A 22,122-nucleotide genomic window follows, 5' to 3' on the forward strand; every position below is an offset into this window, starting at 1 on the left:
TATCTACGTTCTGTATTTATTTCCTTGACTAAAGTTTTCAGTGACGTATTCCTGAGGTTGATGAACCATATCGTTTTAACTTAATTGCTTTTCTTTAAGCATACACTAAATAATGTAGATTTCTTATTTTTGAATGCTTGCAGACATTTGAATGGTATGCTCCTTTGGGTTCAACATGACACAGTGCTGTGCCATTGTCATGTCCCATGGCTGCTTGGCATTGGCTGGAGTAGAGTACAACCTAACACCTTAACAAAGACCATGGTTACATATTTCTCCATTAAAAAATTATATTAACCAGTTAGCCAGTCATTTCAACTCTGGCCAATCATAGCATTACATAATGGAACAACAAACTCAAGCCGCTGCATCGGCTCAAACGTAAACACTGGCTGGCATGGTCGAGATATCTCCGTGGAGTGGCTCTCGGGGCAGGTTGTCTCAATGGTACACAGTCCTTCAGGGTGACGGAGTGGTCAAGCTGCGCCGCAGCAATGATGCAGCACAGAAACAGGAGCCATGCACACAAGTCTATTCACACAACCCGTCTGCTCTTCACAGCAGCTCTGGCACAGTTTCATGCAATAATACTTTTTTTTTCTTGTAGTATTTTACTGGTGGGATGTATATTTTCGATGCAGCATTGCAGAGGCATTGAACCATATTTTGGGCTGATTGAATGGGTCTCTGCATTTTGTCATGTACATGGGCTTTTGGCACCAATTCTTGTAATGATTTTCTTTTTACATTATTATAGTAGGTTAAGTGTGTATCCTAATGTGGGGTTTCAGAAATAGGAAACTTATTGAATAGTGTTTAATGCAATTTGAGAATTTTGGAATTAACAAGCGTGAACAATTGGCTTTCCCCTCACATGGTCCATTGAATCCACTGTAGCTAGTGGTTTTGCCAAACCATTAAGTGCATTACAGTACTGTTACTGTAAGAGCTAAGTACTGTTATGGCTAGATGCTCTACGAGTATATGGAATGTACTTTCTTAGTAATGGTTTTACCTAATGCAAGGTTTGTAAAATGATCATTTAAATATAAGACCAGTGTTCCGTACTGAAAGCATTTGACTTAGGCCTGCATGTAAATCTTATGATCAACACCAGATTAACATTTCTATGCAACAGTGGAAACTAGTAAATGTGAATTCCATAGAAAGACAAGCATTCAATACTATTGCAATGTAAGTTACATTTATTTTCATTAAGCATACATTAAATAGGCTTCCTATTATCCAAATCGTCCATGAAACTGAAATTCCATCTAATTTGGTGAATTAATAGAAAATTAATTGGAATAATAAACAGGGGTGATGTAATACTGATTTAAAAAACTAACTGTAGTTCTGAGAACAGACGATTGATAAGGTTAAAGATGAATAGCTATTTATCACTAGGCCCTTATAGGCCCTGTTTACTTTGGATCTCAGAACACGATCAACAAGCATGGTGTAGTGAAGGGGGTTGGAACTCACTGGTTGCCCTAAAGGGGAGCTATGTTTGGGGGGAAATAAGGGCCCATAGCGCTACATTTCCTCCCTGCCAAGTGCTCTGCATGCATAAGTGGAGACAAGTCATTCAGTCGCAGGAAGCCCGGGCCCTGACATTATATAACAATACACGGGTCACTGCTGAGACTCACTGAGCCAATCGCACTGTGACCCCGGCCTGCTTGGCGCGTTATACACATTATTACTGGGAGCAATGTGATCTTGGCTGGAGAGAAGGGGAGAAGTGGGACAGCATTCAGCCCAGAAAGTTGGAGAAACTGATAAACATGGTGTCGGGTTACCTCATGTACAAGTCCGCAGGCAATAGAGGCCTGACCTCAGGGGTAGCTGCAAGATCTTTACTAAATTGACTCTGTTTTACTGTTTATGTGTGTATGTCTGTCTGCCTTTCTGTCTGTTTGACATCTTCCACACTCTTTGATCTTTATTTAACCTTTGACCTCATATAATCGTGGATCATGGACATAAAATGTTTTACATTTCACCACTGAAAAGGCAAAACAGTTTTAATTTCAGAGGTCAATACCACACAAGTAGCTGATCATCAGAAAGGTACATAAAATACTACATGATTAATGGTGTTTGAATGGAATTGTTTACTGGCTATTTCTGAAGAAAGGAAAAGTGCTGAATGGAATTTAGCTTGTTTGATTCTGGCTTTCTCTATATTTATCCAATATTTATTTTTATATACTCCGCCAGAAAAGTCTGGCCCAAAGGTAATTAAGTGTGAAATGCAATCCAATTCACAAATATTTTGGATGCATATATAACCATTTGGAAGATCTAGATACAAATGGCAAAAAACTGTGGTTCACAGAGAAATGAACAATCTAAAGGAAGTGTTTTGTTTTCTTACCTGAATGCTGACTGCAGCAATAATGTAATGCACTGCACAGCCAATTAATTTCTGCCAAAGCCATGTAATTCATCTACCACTTCCTTTGTGAATTCCTATGTTTGTTCTAGATCCAGTTACGTTTGGGTTCCTTTTTAACTGAAATGTACTATAAGAAAAAGGAAATTAATTTATATCCTCAAGTTTTGGGGCACGGTCATTTTTTTTCACATTAATAACGGCCTGTGTTTTGGTCATTTTTCACAAAACTGTCATAATGGAAAAAAAAGTTTTGTAGTTAAATATAACAGAGCGTTGACAATAATTACATGCGTGTATACAGACAACCATTGCAAGTAATTAGTAATGAGCACAATAGCAATCTATCTTTCTGACTGCAACTGCACATGGTGCACAATTTGATTGACGCTTGTGTAAACCATAGACACAGTTTGTAAACAGCTCATGCTCGAAAAACTCAAATAAATCCGTGGTTGTTAATTAGCGTACTTGTAAGCAATCTGTTACTATTCCAATATAGTAGAGAAAGGAAATTAACAGTATCTGCATAAAATATGTATTTATTACATAGGAAAGTATGCAGATGAGCTGCGCAGTCCTCTCTGCACGCTCATCTGTGTTGTTCCCATGGCAACTATTCCCAACAAGGATATCCACACACGAGTGTAAACTTTCACCTCATCTCACCCCACATCTTTAGCATTAGTCTCTTTTATCGCCAAATTACAAGGACATGTGCATATACTACAGTGGTAGGTAGATTTGTATGTACTTTTAAAGCCTATTTTTTTGGCTGGCTATCGCTGACAGCTTTGTTGAAAGGCTAAAGTTAGTTGCCTTGCTAGTGTGTTGTTTATGTCTACCGTTATCTACAGTACTAGTAACAGTAGTAGTAACAGTTAGCTTGTTAGCTAACGTTAGTTGCTACAGAGCATTTATGTATGTGGCTTTGTGTTTATCCTGTAAGTTAACTGCTGCTTGTGTCAGTTGTTTTGAACGTGATTAACTGCTGTCCGTCCAGTCCCGAGGGCTTCACTGACCTTGCAGCTGCACAGTGGAGATCTCATCTCAATCAATCAGAGGCTCTCCATGTCAACTCAGCCTCATACCCAGAGATCAAGTTTAGAAAAGACTTGCTGTCACATTCAGATCTGTGTGTGCGTGTATTTCTCACTCAACAGAAGTGTGCTCATACCACTGGAACTGAGGCAGAGGAAAAGGAATAAAGTCTTGTTCAGATGGCCTGCTTGGGGAATAGATGGCCTGCTTGGGGAATAGATGGCCTGCTTGAGGAATAGGTGGCTTGCTTGCGGAATAGATGGCCTGCTTGGGGAATAGATGGCCTGCTTGAGGAATAGGTGGCCTGCTTGAGGAATAGATGGACACCTTGAGGAATAGATGGCCTGCTTGAGGAATAGATGGCCTGCTTGGGGAATAGATGGCCTGCTTGCGGAATAGATGGCCTGCTTGAGGAATATATGGCCTGCTTGAGGAATAGAGGGCCTGCTTGAGGAATAGATGGCCTGCTTTGGGAATAGATGGCCTGCTTGGGGAATAGATGGACACCTTGAGGAATACATGGCCTGCTTAAGGAATAGAGGGCCTGCTTGAGAAATAGATGGCCTGCTTTGGGAATAGATGGACCTAATTACCACAAATTGAGTGCCCATCCCACCTTTGCACCTCTCATCCTTTCTGGTGTAAAGTCAGTTGTGAGAATAAAAATGACCAGCTAATGCTTTTAGCAGCAGTTACCGGTACTGACTTTGACAAATGCTATCAGCTTCCTTTTATACACATTCAGTTTAATTTAGGCATAGATATATTCCACTTTACTTCAATGAGCACCTAATATCACAAATATTTCATTGAGGAAATATATATTTTTGAAAAGGACAGACATTTTCTGTGGCATAACTCCAATAACATGTATTTTCCTTCTGACTCGTCTCTTTACAGCTAGTTCATGTGTTTCCCTTGTTCAGATGTTTCTGGTGGTTGTTCTGTGAGCGCTTTGCTGAAGCTGAGAAGGATCCACTCTGAAGCAGTGTCTGTAACGAGCCATCATGGTCCGCCTCACCATGGATCTGATTGCCAAATCCAGCAACCATTTCAAAAACAAGAGAAGCTACTCCCTCCCAAAGTACCTCAAGAAACTCACTCATCTGAACTTCTCCAACAGGAACATAGAGGACATTGTATGTATGATATCACAAGACACACTACAGTTACCTAAATTAATATAGGCTAGCTATGTTTTGTTTCTGTGCTTCTCTCTTTTAGCTTCTAATGGTAGGGATTAGGGATGCACCGATATTATATTTTTGGCCGATACCGATATCCAATATTTTCCTTGCCAAAAAAAACGATACCGATAACCAATATAAACATTGTTAGGGGCCTTTTATGTATTCTAGGACAGTTAAATAGTTGAAACACACACACACTGACCAAAAAGTAATTTTGTTGGCATTTACGTATGTCCCATTACCAGTCAAACTTAATCAAAACCTATTTCTTTCACTTACTTGCTCATGCCCAGAGATCAAGTTTAGAAAATACTTGCTGTCACATTCAGATCTGTGTGTGCGTGTATTTCTCTCTCAACAGAAGTGTGCTCATACCACTGGAACTGAGGCATGTGTGCATACCACTGGAACTGAGGCATGTGTGCATACCACTGGAACTGAGGCATGTGTGCATACCACTGGAACTGAGGCATGTGTGCATACCACTGGAACTGAGGCATGTGTGCATCCACTGGAACTGAGGCATGTGTGCATACCACTGGAACTGAGGCATGTGTGCATACCACTGGAAATGAGGCATAGAGGAAAAGGAAGTCTTGTTTAGATGGCCTGCTTGAGGAATAGATGGCCTGCTTGGGGAATAGATGGCCTGCTTGAGGAATAGATGGCCTGCTTGAGGAATAGATGGCCTGCTTGGGGAATAGATGGCCTGCTTGAGGAATAGGTGGCCTGCTTGAGGAATAGATGGCCTGCTTGGAGAATAGATGGACACCTTGAGGAATAGATGGCCTGCTTGAGGAATAGATGGCCTGCTTGGGGAATAGATGGCCTGCTTGGGGAATAGATGGCCTGCTTGGAGAATAGATGGTCTGCTTGAGGAATAGATGGCCTGCTTGGAGAATAGATGGCCTGCTTGGGGAATAGATGGCCTGCTTGGGGAATAGATGGTCTGCTTGAGGAATAGATGGCCTGCTTGAGGAATAGATGGCCTGCTTGAGGAATAGATGGCCTGCTTGGGGAATAGATGGACACCTTGAGGAATATATGGCCTGCTTGGGGAATAGATGGCCTGCTTGGGGAATAGATGGCCTGCTAAATAGATGGCCTGCTTGAGGAATAGATGGTCTGCTTGGGGAATAGATGGCCTGCTTGGGGAATAGATGGCCTGCTAAATAGATGGTCTGCTTGAGGAATAGATGGTCTGCTTGAGGAATAGATGGCCTGCTTGAGGAATAGATGGTCTGCTTGAGGAATAGATGGCCTATTCAACGAAACAAGTGCTGTTTCGTTGTTCATTTGTTCAGTCGTTTCATTCTCAACCAGGATTTCATCACACATGTCAAGCAGTGAAGTTTCAGCTCTGTCTGTCCGTGGCCTCTCTTCCTCTGTGCGCACTGTCACTGTGTCCGTTTCCATCTTGTCCAGCTGTGTCTGTCACATTTCATGTAAACCCTGTTTCTTGCCTGCATCGAAGTAGCGGTCCTTGTTCCTAGCATCGAGCATGGTGGCGACACGGTAAAGAGGCTCAGAGAGAATACCACCGAATCACTTGTTCACAGCCTCGAGTACTTTTGTAAAGTTAACTCCACGGTCTGTCTGCAGTTTTGTTGAGCAGGCGTTTCGGTGCCATGACAGAGGGTTAGCTTATTTCTCGACTCAGTTGTTCAAATGGTGTTAGGAGTGTGTTCATGTTTCCAAGTTTTAAACATGTTTTCAAATGCCATTGAAATGGCAGCAGCGGTATGAGAACCAGCACATTCTTGAGCATGCAATACGGCTCTCCTCAGTACGAAATCCTCGTTGACCCACTGTGCTGTCAGACTCCGCATGCTCATGGGGCTGCCATCGCTGGTCCAAATGTCAGTCGTGAAGCTAATAGCAGTGACGCCCATATCAAGTAGTATAATGAATTCCATTATCTTGGCGTTAATGGATTTCGCCTTTGTTGTCTCGCTGAAATGTTCTTAGTCTTTCAAATGACTGCTCAACTTGAACTTGTTTAATTGTAAGAAGTGTGCGCTTAGTATTTTTCTGCTTTTGTTCTGTGTAGCGCTGTTTTTTTCGTGGCGTCATTACGTCATCTAGAGGAAAATAAAATGCACACCTGTTCAGGTGAGGTGCTGGCTAGTGGAGTGGAAAACTTGAAAATAATGAAGAGCCGCACACTCTAAGAGCTCAGATGCTACCCTGATGAAGATAGCTTGCCTGTCGAAACTTTGGACATTACATTTTTGCATCTGAGCTCTTAGAGTGTGCGGCTCTACTTTATTTTCAAGTCATTACGTCATCTACCTACGTTATATGGGTATGTAGGTCATCTACCTACGTTATATAGGTATGCACGTCATCTACCTACGTTATATAGGTACAGTGCCTTGCGAAAGTATTCGGCCCCCTTGAACTTTGCGACCTTTTGCCACATTTCAGGCTTCAAACATAAAGAAATAAAACTGTATTTTTTTGTGAAGAATCAACAACAAGTGGGACACAATCATGAAGTGGAACGACATTTATTGGATATTTCAAACTTTTTAACAAATCAAAACCTGAAAAATTGGGCGTGCAAAATTATTCAGCCCCCTTTAGTTAATACTTTGTAGCGCCACCTTTTGCTGCGATTACAGCTGTAAGTCGCTTGGGGTATGTCTCTATCAGTTTTGCAGTTTTTTCCCATTCCTCCTTGCAAAACAGCTCGACCTCAGTGAGGTTGGATGGAGAGCATTTGTGAACAGCAGTTTTCAGTTCTTTCCACAGATTCTCGCTTGGATTCAGGTCTGGACTTTGACTTGGCCATTCTAACACCTGGATATGTTTATTTTTTAACCATTCCATTGTAGATTTTGTGTGTCTCCCAGGTGGCTTGTGGCAAACTTTAAATGACACTTTTTATGGATATCTTTAAGAAATGGCTTTCTTCTTGCCACTCTTCCATAAAGGCCAGATTTGTGCAATATACGACTGATTGTTGTCCTATGGACAGAGTCTCCCACCTCAGCTGTAGATCTCTGCAGTTCATCCAGAGTGATCATGGGCCTCTTGTCTGCATCTCTGATCAGTCTTCTCCTTGTATGAGCTGAAAGTTTAGAGGGACGGCCAGGTCTTGTTAGATTTGTAGTGGTCTGATACTCCTTCCATTTCAATATTATCGCTTGCACAGTGCTCCTTGGGATGTTTAAAGCTTGGGAAATCTTTTTGTATCCAAATCCGGCTTTAAACTTCTTCACAACAGTATCTCGGACCTGCCTGGTGTGTTCCTTGTTCTTCATGATGCTCTCTGCGCTTTTAACGGACCTCTGAGACTGTCACAGTGCAGGTGCATTTATACGGAGACTTGATTACACACAGGTGGATTGTATTTATCATCATTAGTCATTTAGGTCAACATTGGATCATTCAGAGATCCTCACTGAACTTCTGGAAAGAGTTTGCTGCACTGAAAGTAAAGGGGCTGAATAATTTTGCACGCCCAATTTTTCAGTTTTTGATGTGTTAAAAAAGTTTGAAATATCCAATAAATGTCGTTTCACTTCATGATTGTGTCCCACTTGTTGTTGATTCTTAACAAAAAAATACAGTTTTATATCTTTATGTTTGAAGCCTGAAATGTGGCAAAAGGTCGCAAAGTTCAAGGGGGCCGAATACTTTCGCAAGGCACTGTATGTAGGTCATCTACCTACGTTATATAGGTATGTAGGTCATCTACCTACGTTATATAGGTATGCACGTCAGATTTGACATCAGTTTTGCACATCGGCGTTAAACTAGACATCGGGCCGATGTTGGCATTTTTAGCTAATATCGTCCGTTTCCTATATGCTTACCGATATATCTTGCGTCCCTAGTAGGGATATTATCTTTGTTTGTTGCAGGACGATCTCTCCATGTGCAGAAATCTCACAGTCCTCTACCTGTACGACAATCAGATCAGCCAGATCTGCAACCTGGGTTTTGCCTCCAACCTCACTCACCTATACATGCAGAACAACAACATCACTCACATAGATAACCTCTCCGGCCTGCAGAAGCTCTCCAAACTGTGAGTAGCAGCTTGTCCAGTTTAAATGGATACTTAGAGATTTTGGCAATGGATCCTGTTATCTACTTCCCTGGCGATAAATTAACTTGATGATACCATTTTTATGTCGCTGCGTGCAGTTTGAAGGAAGTTGCTAACTAGCGTTAGCACAATTTCTAACTAGTGTTAGCACAATGACTGGATGTCTATGGCAACAGCTAACATGCTAGCTGTTCCTGTAGACTTCCAGTCACTGTGCTTACGCTACTTAGCATTGGCTTGTGAAATTGATACTGGACGAAGAGGTAAAATCCAGAAGTTCATCTATCTCTGGGGAAGTAGATAAAGTGTTTAATTGACAAAATCCCAAAGTATCCCTTTAAATGTATGACGTCTGTGGTAAAACTGTCTCTGACTGTCTGTGTGCATGTGTCCATGTTTCTCCATTCGCCCATGTTTTTGTCTTGGCGTGCATGCATGTATATCTCTTACGTTTGTGTGTGTGTGTGTGTGTGTGTGTCTCTCTCTGTGCCATATCAGGTACCTGGGGGGAAACAGCATCACGGTGGTGGAGGGGTTAGAGGAGCTGGGGGAGCTGAAGGAGCTCCACATGGAGGGCCAGAGACTCCCCAGTGGAGAGAAGCTGCTCTTTGACCCCAGGACTCTCCTCTCCCTCGCTGTAAGACACACAAAAGCTTACTGTATGCTTCCCAGTCTAAACAGTGTGCGCATATATTCTAAATACATTTTGTAACATTTATGTTCGTTTTTGTGTTCGGCAGCATTTGGCAGGGTTTTTTCAGCTGTTCAAGCACACATTTTTTCTTGAGGCAAGCCGAAGTTCTGTAGCCGAAGTCTACACCCCTTCGTTGGTGATTGATCAACAGTAGCGATTCTTCAATGACGTGTTGGTTGTCATTCAACGAGAGATGACTAGTTTTCATGCACACTTTTTCACTTGAGAAATACTGCACCGAACATCTTAGATGAAAAATTGCACGACTAAGACAGATTCCTTGATTAATCTTAGATCGATTCGGACTATTTTGAGGAAGTGTAGCTGTATGTTGTTGCTAGGCCATCTCAAGAGGGACAAAAAGTCATATTGGCACTTTTTTCTTGTTTTTAAAGAAAATTGATTTTTAAGGGAGTATGCGAGGCACAGACGTTCGCTTTGCCTAGCCGAGTTCTGCTAGGAGCAAGACAAACCTAGTATGCAGACGCCTTAACACACCAACTACATCACCAACCACATCCTATAGTAAAGGAGGTTGTTTCAGCTCATTTCACACCACAATTGACAACTGAAATGCAAGTTATGCACCAGGATTCCACCATTAATTAATCATATACAGTGGAGCAAAAAAGTATTTAGTCAGCCACCAATTGTACAAGTTCTCCCACTTTAAAAGATGAGAGAGGCCTGTAGTTTTCATCATAGGTACACTTCAACTATGACAGACAAAATTAGAAAAAAAAATCCAGAAAATCACATTGTAGGATTTTTAATGAATTAAATTTGCAAATTATGGTGGAAAAAAGTATTTGGTCATCTACAAACAAGGCTCTCACAGACCTGTAACTTCTTCTTTAAGAGGCTCCTCTGTCCTCCACTCGTTACCTGTATTAATGGCACCTGATTGAACTTGTTATCAGTATAAAAGACACCTGTCCACAACCTCAAACAGTCACACTCCAAACTCCACTATGGCCAAGACCAAAGAGCTGTCAAAGGACACCAGAAACAAAATTGTAGACCTGCACCAGGCTGGGAAGACTGAATCTGCAATATGTAAGCAGCTTGGTTTGAAGAAATCAACTGTGGGAGCAATTATTAGGAAATGGAAGACATACAAGACCACTGATAATCTCCCTCGATCTGGGGCTACACGCAAGATCTCACCCCGTGGGGTCAAAATGATCACAAGAACGGTGAGCAAAAATCCCAGAACCATACGGGGGGACCTAGTGAATGACCTGCAGAGAGCTGGGACCAAAGTAACAAAGCATACCATCAGTAACACACTACGCCGCCAGGGACTCAAATCCTGCAGTGCCAGACGTGTCCCCCTGCTTAAGCCAGTACATGTCCAGGCCCGTCTGAAGTTTGCTAGAGAGCATTTGGATGATCCAGGAGAAGATTGGGAGAATGTCATATGGTCAGATGAAAACAAAATATAACTTTTTGGTAAAAACTCAACTCGTTGTGTTTGGAGGACAAAGAATGCTGAGTTGCATCCAAAGAACACCATACCTACTGTGAATCATGGGGGTGGAAACATCATGCTTTGGGGCTGTTTTTCTGCAAAGGGACCAGGTCGACTGATCCGTGTAAAGGAAAGAATGAATGGGGCCATGTATCGTGAGATTTTTTCTATCAACAAGGGCATTGAAGATGAAACGTGGCTGGGTCTTTCAGCATGACAATGATCCCAAACACACCGCCCGGGCAACGAAGGAGTGGCTTCGTAAGAAGCATTTCAAGGTCCTGGAGTGGCCTAACCAGTTTCCAGATCTCAACCCCATAGAAAACCTTTGGAGGGAGTTGAAAGTCCGTGTTGCCCAGCAACAGCCCCAAAACATCACTGCTCTAGAGGAGATCTGCATGGAGGAATGGGCCAAAATACCAGCAACAGTGTGTGAAAACCTTGTCAAGACTTACAGAAAACGTTTGACCTCTGTCATTGCCAACAAAGGGTATATAACAAAGTATTGAGATAAACTTTTGTTATTGACCAAATACTTATTTTCCACCATAATTTCCAAATAAATTCATTAAAAATCCTACAATGTGATTTTCTGGAGGAAAAAAAATCTCATTTTGTCTGTCATAGTTGAAGTGTACCTATGATGAAAGTTACAGGCCTCTCTCATCTTTTTAAGTGGGAGAACTTGCACAATTGGTGGCTGACTAAATACTTTTTTGCCCCACTGTATGTTCACGACCTGCATTATGTGCTTGTCTGGCAAAGGTCTCTCAGATTTCCATAAGGCCAGTGGTCCCTGTAAAAGTGGTATTGTACTGGGTTTGATGATGTCAAAGAGAGCTCTGTGGCACTTTCTGGTCTCACAGATCAACCATGGCTGTTTACTCCTCGGGCCCTGGGTAAACAAACTGCAAATCTCACGTTTTTGTTTATTTTGATAATTAAAGAAATTGCAGTGCAAATGTTAAAGCTCCCACTTTTTATCAACGCCTCTAGTTAAAGGGACTGAAACTAAGAGGAATATCACATTTCAACAGCAGTATTTAATAGAACCAATATAGAACCAAAGCAATCTGGTGAACCATTTTACAGGTGTACTCAAGGGACAATAATATATACTGGTTGTAAATATTATTCAAGTAGTTTTTCAAATGTTTCACTTATCTTTGCAGGAATCTCTAGGTGTCTTGAATATCAATAAGAACAACATAGATGATGTCAGAGATCTTGCCGTTCTAAAGAAACTCACACATTTCTTTGCTGCAGACAACCAGCTACAGGACATGCAGGTAAGAGCTCCTACGTTTCCTCATGAACAAAAAAACTACCGCTACTGATGGAGTTAGCTAATACCAGTCACTACTTACTCTACGTGACAAAAATGTAAACTGTGAGCGTACCGTGCAATCGAAAAAGAACCCCCACCACATCACAGAAACGATGTGTGCCGTGATGTATTCAAATCAACACGCTGACTATAAGCAGATCAGGGTAACGTGAACATAGCAGCGCTGCTCTCTGTAAGTGATGTGTGAAATGATATGGAGAGCAGGGTGCTAAAGAACCAAATCCTGCAAATCCCGCCAGAGGTTCACAGTCTCTGCGACTCGCACAAGGTCAGAATTATTCAACAAATCAGTGGCCTGGTCTCCCAGGACCGCCTTCGCTGACAGCTTTAAACAAGCGCAAGTTTCTCCCCTTCCTTAGGAGGCTGATTTTTCCTCTTTCTCTGTGAGTACAGCATTTGATACCTCCTCCCCAGCAGCACCACTAAAGTTGATGGGAGATTCATTTGAAGCAGAGATATGGTTTCTGTTCAATGTGTTGACCTTGAAAAACGACCTGCTGTGCGTTCCTGTGGCTCCACTTCTGAGGAAAATCATTTTTCTCTCTCTATGGATCTGAAAGGCTGGATGGTTGAATTCTTTTTAAAAGGATGTCTCTTCATCCATGCTATAATATCACTTTGGGACACAGCATTGAAGCACAATGTTAGCGTGGGTAACATTGGCACTCAACACAATGATATTCCACTGAGCAGAGCAATCTTCTGCAGGTAATTGCTGTACATGTGTCAGAGGGAGCTCTCATGTTCTCATATTTAGTGGATATCTCCTTTAATTTATACAACCCCTCTGCCATTATTGATCCTGCAAAGACAGCACCGTGAAGGATCAATCCCGCCTTCAACCCAGTGTGGTCAGAATCCCGAGGAAGCATTATAGATTTTAAAAAGATATTATGACAGGCAGTCAGCCAGGGTGACAAATGGGCTGGTATTTACCGAGGCCGTTCACACGGCACGGGGTAGAGAGGACCAGAGAGGACGGACTCATTTAATCGCTGGTCAAATACAGGTTCCTAACTGGCCTATCATTAAATCCAGTGAGAAACCAGGGCCCAGCAGTTTAGCGCCGTGCAGTGCTCGTCCAGTCCGGGCTGCTCTAGTCTCCGCGCTCCCGCAGGGGATGCAATTTGGCGCTGAGCCACTCCTCGCAAAGGCCCTTGTGAGTGACAGCCCTGACACGATCATTTATCAAAGCCTGGGAGCGCGCCGCACCAAAGGGGTCCCCTCTGAACTGATTGCAGCGCGGGCTGGAAAAGTGGAAGCGCTTTGGCCGAGACAGGAAGGCAATGAACAATCAGAGCGCGTCCAGAGAGTATACATATTTCCAGGCTTGGATTAATGTGCCTTTAGATAAACACACATTGCAGGACAGGCAACACGCTAGAGGAGCCCTTGGAAGGCGCCCGCAGGGAAAACTTGTTAGTCACACAACAACATTGTTTAAATGTTGTTGTTTTTTTTAACTGCTGATGTGTTGTTTACACCTTTTCCCTTGGATTTTTCTCTTGGCAGTGCCACCTTTGAATTATGTATTAGATTTTTTTAGTTGATAGTATGATTTTCCCACTGGAGAGTGGTTTGTTGATTACGTTAATTATATGACATCTTATTCATTGTGGAAAGTACAGTCCGTAGACGCATTATAAATGGATACTATAGAGTGCCTCATTTTCACTTCCTCAAAGGTTAAAGTGCCATTTTGTTTCCCACACTTTGTCATGTAAAGACTACAGACACTCTGCAATATAGTTTCCGACTCCTTTACATTTGTAAGTACAGTATGTAAAGCGTAAGTTTCTCTGTATTTTTCTTGTATTCTATTTAGGATATAGAGTTGGTGTTCAGCCAATGGCCTCAGCTGCATCGAATGGATTTGAGTGGAAATCCTGTGTGCCACAAACCCAAGTACAGAGACAGGCTGATAACTGTGTGCAGAAGCCTGAGTGAGAAAATAGTTGTGTACATCCACCTAATGATCATAGGAATTTCATTATGCATTTCACATTAAATTATTTTTCAATAACTAATGCCTTTTACGTAATTCTCTACAATTACCGAAAATATATCAGCTCTATAACACACAGGACGTAATTTAATTGTAGACGATGATAATGTTGTTTTTGTAGACGAACTTGATGGGAAGGAAATTAATGAGTTGTCCAGGCAGTTCCTGATTAACTGGAAAGCGTCGAAAGACGCCAAGAAAAAACTGAAAGATGAAAGAATCATGACAGGCCAGATCACCTATCCCTTTACTGGTAAGATAATGTACTGTTATATATTTTTACATCATTCTGCTAGAGACATATACAAATATCTAAAAAATATTTAAAAAGAGACACTCACTTTGCACTTTTGAAACGTGCATATCCCATGTTACAGCCTCACAAACGTTGCTCCAAGGCGCACAACGCTCTCCCTACTCTGGTCCTGCTGTCTGTATGTCCGAAGTATCGTTAGAACTGTGACAAGGTGTATGTATGACTTGCTTTGTATGACTCGCTTTGTTTGTGTTGCAGCAGACTTCCACATGGGCCCCCATCCTTCATCCAAATATAACTATGCCAACGTCCTGGGAAAGAGGAATCCTCCGGGGTGTGGGAGACCCAGCAGGAAGGTCCGCTCAGAACACTCACAACTGGACAGCGCAGCAATGAGGTGCCGTAACAATCTATAGTCCTATCACCCAGTGCAGCAGCAAAGGTTTTCACAACAAGATATCATCAATGCCTGTCACCAGTACAATCAATACAAAATGTTTTATTTGGTCATGTATTGTTACAGACAGTCTTAATACATCCATATGGGACACAAAAGAAACATTCAGTGTTTTTAGACTTTTCAATATGACAGATTTAGAATACAGTGGCTCTTCCACCCATGTCTGATCATTGATTCATTTATTCTTTAATTCAGACCAAAATTAGAGGCAAATGTATATTGTATCTTAGTTGAAGTAAGTGATTTTAACATCAAGACGTTTAACTTAACTGCTTGTTTCCTTCCATTTGTATATACATGCTTGAGGAACGGCCTGCTATTAATTAGTCAAATGCTCTTCTTTCTTTTCATGCAAATAAATAGTTGCCTTCCCTGCTGTCGGCCTGGTGTTGACCATCAGTATCATATGAACCGTTCATTCAGGGCTTCCTCTTTAATAGCCAATTTACATATATTGCTTTCTACTTTTTCATACCACTCAAATATGAAGTATGAAGAGGCTGATGATCACTTACTAGTCAGCTCTCTCTCTCTGTTCTCCCAGGCCACGGAACGTGAAGATCCCAGTGAGTGCGGGGCTGCTTAGTGATGTGGCCGACAATGCTAATGTCTGCGGCCTGTAAGACGGACATGCCAGCTCTGCTAACACACATTCACTCTGGTGACCCTCTCACATACAGTCTGGTGACCCTCTAACACACACACACATAATATACACTCTGGTGACCCTCTAACACACACACACACATAATATACACTCTGGTGACCCTCTCACATACACTCTGGTGACCCTCTAACACACACACACACACATAATATACACTCTGGTGACCCTCTAACACACACACACACACATAATATACACTCTGGTGACCCTCTCACATACACTCTGGTGACCCTCTCACACACACACACACACACATAATATACACTCTGGTGACCCTCTCACGCCTAAACTTTACCTTACACATAACACATAGCCAGTGCTTGACTTGGGCAGGAGCTCACTAGAGCTGAGTACCAGCACCTAAAATGTTCTACTGATTGAGCTCCTGCATCTCTTATAGAATATTAACTAGAAACTATTGTGGAACTTCTGCAACTAAATATAAACAGTTCCCGGGACCCAAAATGATTACCGGCACCTATTCCAGTCCAAGTCAAGCACTGCACATAACCTCCCACTGCTATCACCACACATCAGGGGTGGACCTGACCCCTGACACACTCAATACGAAAGAGTCTACACTATGGTCTGTCACTGTCAGGGACTGATGGACTGCAGTAGAGGCACTTTATGGTCATAATATATGTACTACCTTTGAAGTCTTCTTCAAATATTATGACAGAACAATAGCTGCCCTATAAAAACAGTGTCTGATATTATATCTATGTTTTTTTGGCCTTTGCCTGTTTGATGTTTGTTTTGTGTACCTGAGTGGACTTGATAAGAATTTTACAATACCTGGATTTTAGAGTGTAAGATCTGATGTGTTTATTTATGAAATGACTGAATGCCGTTTGGTGTTTGGGTGTGTCCATGCTGGGAAGTACAACTCACTTCATACAAATGGCTTTGTTGGATTTTTACAAATACCATTTTCACCAATTTGGAAGTTATATCCCAGAACTCTATGTCAAATAAGTCCACACCGCAAATCCAATCTGAATGTGTGTTTTATACAAATTAAATAACTTTAAAAAAGAATCATTTGAGTATAACCACTATCTGTGTCCTTGATGGTGTAGTTTGTCTTTTTCCCCCTGCTGTATTAATGACATGTTTTGGGGGACACCGACCGTGCATAATGATGTCAGATATGCACTTAATTGCCCAGCATTGTCATAAATTATTATTGTAGAATAAATGGTGAAGGTTTTAATTGGAACAGGAACCTTCTTGTTTTTTTTTTTTTTTTTTAAACAAAATAGTCATTGCAGAGCATCATATTATTTGACAAAAAAAGCGTGATAGCCTAATGTCACTCCTTGCAGTCACTCCCTCATAATGTGGAAATAATACTCGCTGAGAGAGGAGTAAAATTGCTTTGGTTATTTTATTATCCCCTGTCTAAATTCACCCCCGAGCGTCTGAATGTGTTTTTAAAGACATGTCGGAGTAACCCCTGAAAGATGTGGGGTAATTAAGGAACGAAGCTTACTTAACCCTCTTTGCTTTACCTCATAATTAGTGGCCCGGAGCAATACTGTTACTCCATCCTTACAAAAACATTTTTTATTAAGAACAGTCTGAGGATATGCATGTTATGAATAATTCCATTAATTAATTTGCCGACATCTCCGTTTTCTGACCCTGGAAATCAGAGTGATTAATTTATGAGTCTCGCAAGTATTTCCCCATACATGCCTGTTGATTGCACTGTTTAGAGTTTATTTATTAGCTGTTTAATGGAAATTATACTATTTTGTGACCTGCATTTCAAGGCACCCTGGCAATTAGTCAATTTTGCATATCACCTTAACCCTAGTCTTCTTGTCATCATGGTCTGTTGCAACCATTTGAGTCTGCAACAAGTATTAGTATCAAAATATTAGGGACTGTTTATTTGGGCAGGTACCTGATATAGGCCTCTTGTAGCCTAGTGGGAAGCAATGACAGAGCACTTGGGTAGGAAGGCAGGTAGGCTAAGGCATATAATCAGTTCATTACCCATATGATGTTAATAACACAGATGTCCCCTCTTTATTGATGTGACCAAAGGCTATGACAAAAATACATGGTTTTGGGAGAAGTACCGTCCCCCAAAATTTGTTTGCTAGAAGAAAAACGTCTCCGGCGTTGAAAAGAGGTCTCTCCACTCTCCCCTTCGACAGAAACATGTTGCGAAAGGGAAAAGAGCAGTAAGTCTCTCCCACTGGCAGGGAGTCTTAAGGGCTTGTGATTAATTACTCTGGAGTGAAAAAGTTGTCAGCTCTTTGTGTATGCAATAAATTAGAGGCTCCTCAGGTGAGCGCTACGTACGTGGACATCCCCACTGCGCATCTTCTTCCACGACCGCGCCTCTTTATAAAGATTATCCGGACTTGGAGCGGCACGACAACTTTTCTCCATCTCGTATTGGAGCAGCAGTGGAGTCTGTGGTGCACTATAGATTCTCTTCGCATTGCCTTGATGTCGTTACTCAAGACAAAGCTGTTGGGTACATTTGAAGGTAAGCTCTCCATATTTTCATTGACGTCATGGCTTGGAATACCTTCAAAGTAATATTATTTTGTTTCAGAGGGTGTTTTGATTTCTTGATATCAGCATCATCATCAAGCAGAGTCGGTTATGTAAACATATTAAGTTACGCTGTGAAACTAGGCCAATGATGGAACATGCACAATAATTGGTAACGATTTACATTAGTCTGCATCACACCAAATAATGATTAAATTGCCACATATACAGTAATAGTGCTATCTTTGATAAAATTCGCATTCTTATGTCAAATTGAACTTGGGAACGCAGCCTTCTTAGGTTAAGCACACGTTGGCCTCAATATGATTATTTTTCCGTTTTATTGCAGTAATGAAGCAACAATTAAATGCGATGATACAAATTCATCACAATCATTTTGCAATGTTGTTATGCCATGTTGATAGTGAAAATGTAGCCTAATGAATGCTTTATATGTGTAATGTAAATTGACCAATAGGCACAATTGGATACATAATTTGTTTCAATACAGACGTTCCACTAATCTTTTTCTAAACACATTAATATTTCATGGAATGTTTAGTCATGCACAAGTTCAAAGTGCAAGCACATTTCCAGGCAAGGATGAAGATTTTGTATGCCTTTATTTATTTTCAGCAACCTACGTGGCCTGTTACAGATCTAATGCATTTACTCACACGAATCTACTGGTGAATAGGCCTACATTAACGTTATATTTTTTTGTAGGCAAATCTAAGATTTATTCAAAAAAATTAAATACAGATAACTTGTTTTCTTTCAATCTTGGTGTTTTCAGTTTGTTTAGGAATTAGACATCTGGAAATGTACATTCATCAACAAGACATTTGTTACCCGTCAGGTTAATAAGTGCTCCCTATGGTTGGAAGACAGACGATCCGTATGGATAGTGGAAATGGCCCAGTGACAGTTATGGATGAGAGTCCCACATCTAGCCCCAGCCCCAGTCCTGACATGCTGACCACCGACAGTCGGCGTCCAGAGGCCCTGCAGCTCTCCAGGGTGGTCCAGGCCGGTGGGCTCTGTGGCAGAGGACGGCCGGCAGCAACCAACGCAGCGCGGGAGAGGAGTCGAGTGCAGACCCTGAGAAGCGCGTTCCTGGAGTTACAGAGGACTCTGCCGTCGGTGCCACCGGACACCAAACTGTCCAAGCTCGACGTGTTGATTTTGGCCACCACGTACATTGCCCATCTGACTCAGACCTTGCAAGAGGAAGGGATGGATGAGGGAGATAGCACTAGACAAACAGAGGCCTTACGCTCGCTGAAAGGTGATGGTTACCTGCACCCTGTGAAAGTAAGTAGACCCGGCCATTACATTTAGATTTTTAATTGATTTCGAAATGACATTTGAAACGAACCTGACAAAGTGTTTCTGTGTGTAATAATTGTGTTGTGGTGCGATAATTGTATTTTCAGCTCTATTCGATATACCACATAATGGAATAAAAAATCATGATCATATAAAAATAGTAGGCTAATAATAACAACAATAATCATAATTTACATTAAATTAACATTCAAATCGAGCATAAGTCTGGTAAATCGAGCATAACTCTGGTCTAAGGCCTATGTGATGATACCCTAATCATGAACATGAGATGGTCAATCATGCAGGCATAAAATGCATTTAATAATGCACCACTTTTTATATCACACATATCTTTAACACGAATAGGCTTCATCGTATGATTAATTATTAATTAAATGATATAGAGCGGAATTGTTATTATTGGTTATTGAAAGCACCAATTTGCACCATAAATGATGTTCAATTAAATATTTAAAGCAATATCTTACACAATTTCTCATTTCAGGTGCATTGAAATTAGTCAACTGCACTCACTAGAGGAGGTGTTCTCTTTTTATCTCAACAGAAGTGGCCGATGCGATCCAGGTTATACGTCGGAGCCAGCGGTCAGTTTCTGAACAATTCAAAACAGACAGAAAATCGAGGTGAATCATCGTCAACCTCAAGGACATAAATCTTTCCATTGCATAAGGAACTTCTCATTCAGACGACCATTAATTATGAAGACTCTTTCAGCAGAATCCACCCATGAGGACTTTTGAAATGAATAGCAGACCATGGTTCGTCGCCTGACATTATAATTTTTATTCATCAAACAATTGAAGTATCTGCTTTTGACGTTTCATATCATGTAAAGGGAGCAGTCACGAGACAGTCAACTCTTTCAATTGTAGGAAACACATTGTAAATTAATATATTATGGGATGTATGTATATAACATTTGAGAAAGCCTAAATATTGTTTCTCTGTTGTTATTTTGGCCTTGCTCTGCTCTGTTTTCTGCAGTTATGTACTTGTTGGAGGTATTACCGTGTATACTTTTATTTTAAATTCCATGTGTTGGGTAATGATCTTTCGGGCTTGACTTGTTGGCTATGCACTTTCAGTTAAAACATTTGCACTAAATGCATGTGTGAATAACTTAACATCTGTCATGTGAAGTGGTCTGTCAGAATCTCAACAATGGTAGGAGCCTCTTCATCTCCCCTTCTTTCTTACGGGAATGGTTGTTTATGTGTTTGTTGATAATGGCTTGAGAAATAAAAAGAATGACATGTCTCCCACTCCGTAGGTTGTAAATACGTTTACTGAGATGTATTAGTTGTAAGTGAATAAACATGTTATCTCATTGAAGACAAGCTATATATTTTAACAATCAAGAGGGATTCCATTTTATTATTTGCCTAAAAAGGAATTATGAGTAAACATTCTTTGGCAATATGACTTTTTTTTTGCATGCATGTGCTGACTCAGATAAATATATTACACTGGAAAAAAATAAATAGAAACGCCACATGTAAAGTGTTGGTCCCATGTTTCAAGAGCTGAATTAAAACATCTCAGAAATGTTCCATACTGTAACGATCTGGGTGTAGTGGGTGCGAAGTTAGGCGCAGGAAGCAGAGAGTTCAGGGTAGTGCTATTTAATGCACAGACGGCGAACATCAGCCACCCCACGAAACACAGGGCGCACACAAAACAAATGCCCCAAACACGGGGACTAAAACAGTCCAGAGAAAAACCCACGCTCGGCAACCACGTTAACCTCCAACGTGCATACAAGCAACACAAACAATCCCGCACAAAGAGCAGGCGGGCCTACTGGTTAACATAGCCCGACTAATCAGCCTACACACAAAACAGGTGAAACCAATGAACAGAAAGGGGGAAAGGATCCGTGGCAGCTAGTAAGTAGGTCGGTGACGATGACCGCCGAGCGCCACCCGAACAGGAAGGGGAGCCACCTTCGGTAGGAGTCGTGGCACATACACACAAAAATCTTAAGTTTTGTGCACACATTTGTTTACATCCCTGTTAATGAGCATTTCTCCTTTGCCAAATTAATCAAACCACCTGATATGTGTGGCATATCAAGAAGCTGATTAAACAGCATGATCATTACACAGGTGCACCTTGTGCTGAGGACAATAAAATGTGAAGTTTTGTCCAGCAGAGTTGTTGCCAAAGAACTGAATGTTAATTTCTCTGCCATAAACTGCCGCCAACATAGTTTTCGAGAATTTGTCAGTACGCCAAACCGGCCTCACAACCGCAGACCACGTGTAATCACGCCAGCCCAGGACCTCCACATCCGACTTCTTCACCTGCGGGATCGTCCCAAGTAGGTGGGCCTGGCTGCCAAGTGGGTGGGCCTATGCCCTCCAAGGCCCACCCATGGCTGCTCCCCTGCCTAGTCATGTGAAATCCATAGATTAAGGCCAAATGAACTTATTTAAATTGACTTTGAAACTGTTGCATTTTGCATTTATATTTTTGTTCAGTGTAGTTAAATATACTTTACATAATAGTTATGTCTTAGAAGGCTTCTTGATAATCATGCTTTGGTGGTTTTTATTAGACCTGTTATGTATTTTACACAAATGCACAATTTTGCAACCAAAACACACTCCTCATAAAACTTTTTTTTTTTCATGTCATGGCCATAATTATGCAATGGAATGTATCTTTATAG

General features: G+C 41.4%; 2 protein-coding genes across 5 annotated transcripts; both read left to right on the forward strand.

Moving 5' to 3' along the window:
- Nucleotides 1-3,017: 3,017 nt before the first annotated feature.
- On the forward strand, nucleotides 3,018-16,815 carry ppp1r42 (protein phosphatase 1, regulatory subunit 42). Of its 3 annotated transcripts, none has more exons than XM_036934964.1 (9): nucleotides 3,018-3,132; nucleotides 4,340-4,578; nucleotides 8,499-8,665; nucleotides 9,185-9,323; nucleotides 12,024-12,140; nucleotides 14,025-14,142; nucleotides 14,326-14,457; nucleotides 14,719-14,857; nucleotides 15,465-16,815. In XM_036934964.1, the coding sequence occupies exons 2-9, from the start codon at nucleotides 4,447-4,449 to the stop codon at nucleotides 15,541-15,543; spliced, it is 1,023 nt and encodes a 340-aa protein (XP_036790859.1). In that variant the 5' UTR covers nucleotides 3,018-3,132; nucleotides 4,340-4,446; the 3' UTR covers nucleotides 15,544-16,815. The 3 variants fall into 3 exon arrangements, with proteins under 3 accessions (XP_036790859.1, XP_036790861.1, XP_036790860.1); XM_036934966.1 differs by having other exon boundaries at nucleotides 14,722-14,857; XM_036934965.1 differs by having other exon boundaries at nucleotides 4,366-4,578.
- Nucleotides 16,816-17,660: 845 nt separating this feature from the next.
- Nucleotides 17,661-20,936, forward strand: LOC110535321 (transcription factor 24-like). Of its 2 annotated transcripts, none has more exons than XM_021620247.2 (3): nucleotides 17,661-18,093; nucleotides 18,898-19,415; nucleotides 19,996-20,936. In XM_021620247.2, the coding sequence occupies exons 2-3, from the start codon at nucleotides 18,978-18,980 to the stop codon at nucleotides 20,101-20,103; spliced, it is 546 nt and encodes a 181-aa protein (XP_021475922.1). In that variant the 5' UTR covers nucleotides 17,661-18,093; nucleotides 18,898-18,977; the 3' UTR covers nucleotides 20,104-20,936. The 2 variants fall into 2 exon arrangements, with proteins under 2 accessions (XP_021475922.1, XP_021475921.1); XM_021620246.2 differs by having other exon boundaries at nucleotides 17,664-18,093; nucleotides 18,961-19,415.
- The last annotated feature ends 1,186 nt before the right edge of the window (nucleotides 20,937-22,122 follow it).

Source organism: Oncorhynchus mykiss, chromosome 11 (assembly GCF_013265735.2).
Source record: "Oncorhynchus mykiss isolate Arlee chromosome 11, USDA_OmykA_1.1, whole genome shotgun sequence".
NCBI lineage: Eukaryota > Metazoa > Chordata > Actinopteri > Salmoniformes > Salmonidae > Oncorhynchus > Oncorhynchus mykiss.

Excerpts from the sequence above, each read along its gene's own strand:
- ppp1r42 (XM_036934964.1), top strand. The coding sequence starts at position 4,447 with ATGGTCCGCCTCACCATGGATCTGATTGCCAAATCCAGCAACCATTTC. Across the intron at positions 9,324-12,023 it reads GGACTCTCCTCTCCCTCGCT|GAATCTCTAGGTGTCTTGAA; the intron begins GTAAGACACACA and ends TTATCTTTGCAG. Across the intron at positions 14,858-15,464 it reads CTGGACAGCGCAGCAATGAG|GCCACGGAACGTGAAGATCC; the intron begins GTGCCGTAACAA and ends CTGTTCTCCCAG.
- LOC110535321 (XM_021620247.2), top strand. The coding sequence starts at position 18,978 with ATGGTTGGAAGACAGACGATCCGTATGGATAGTGGAAATGGCCCAGTG. Across the intron at positions 19,416-19,995 it reads GTTACCTGCACCCTGTGAAA|AAGTGGCCGATGCGATCCAG; the intron begins GTAAGTAGACCC and ends TTATCTCAACAG.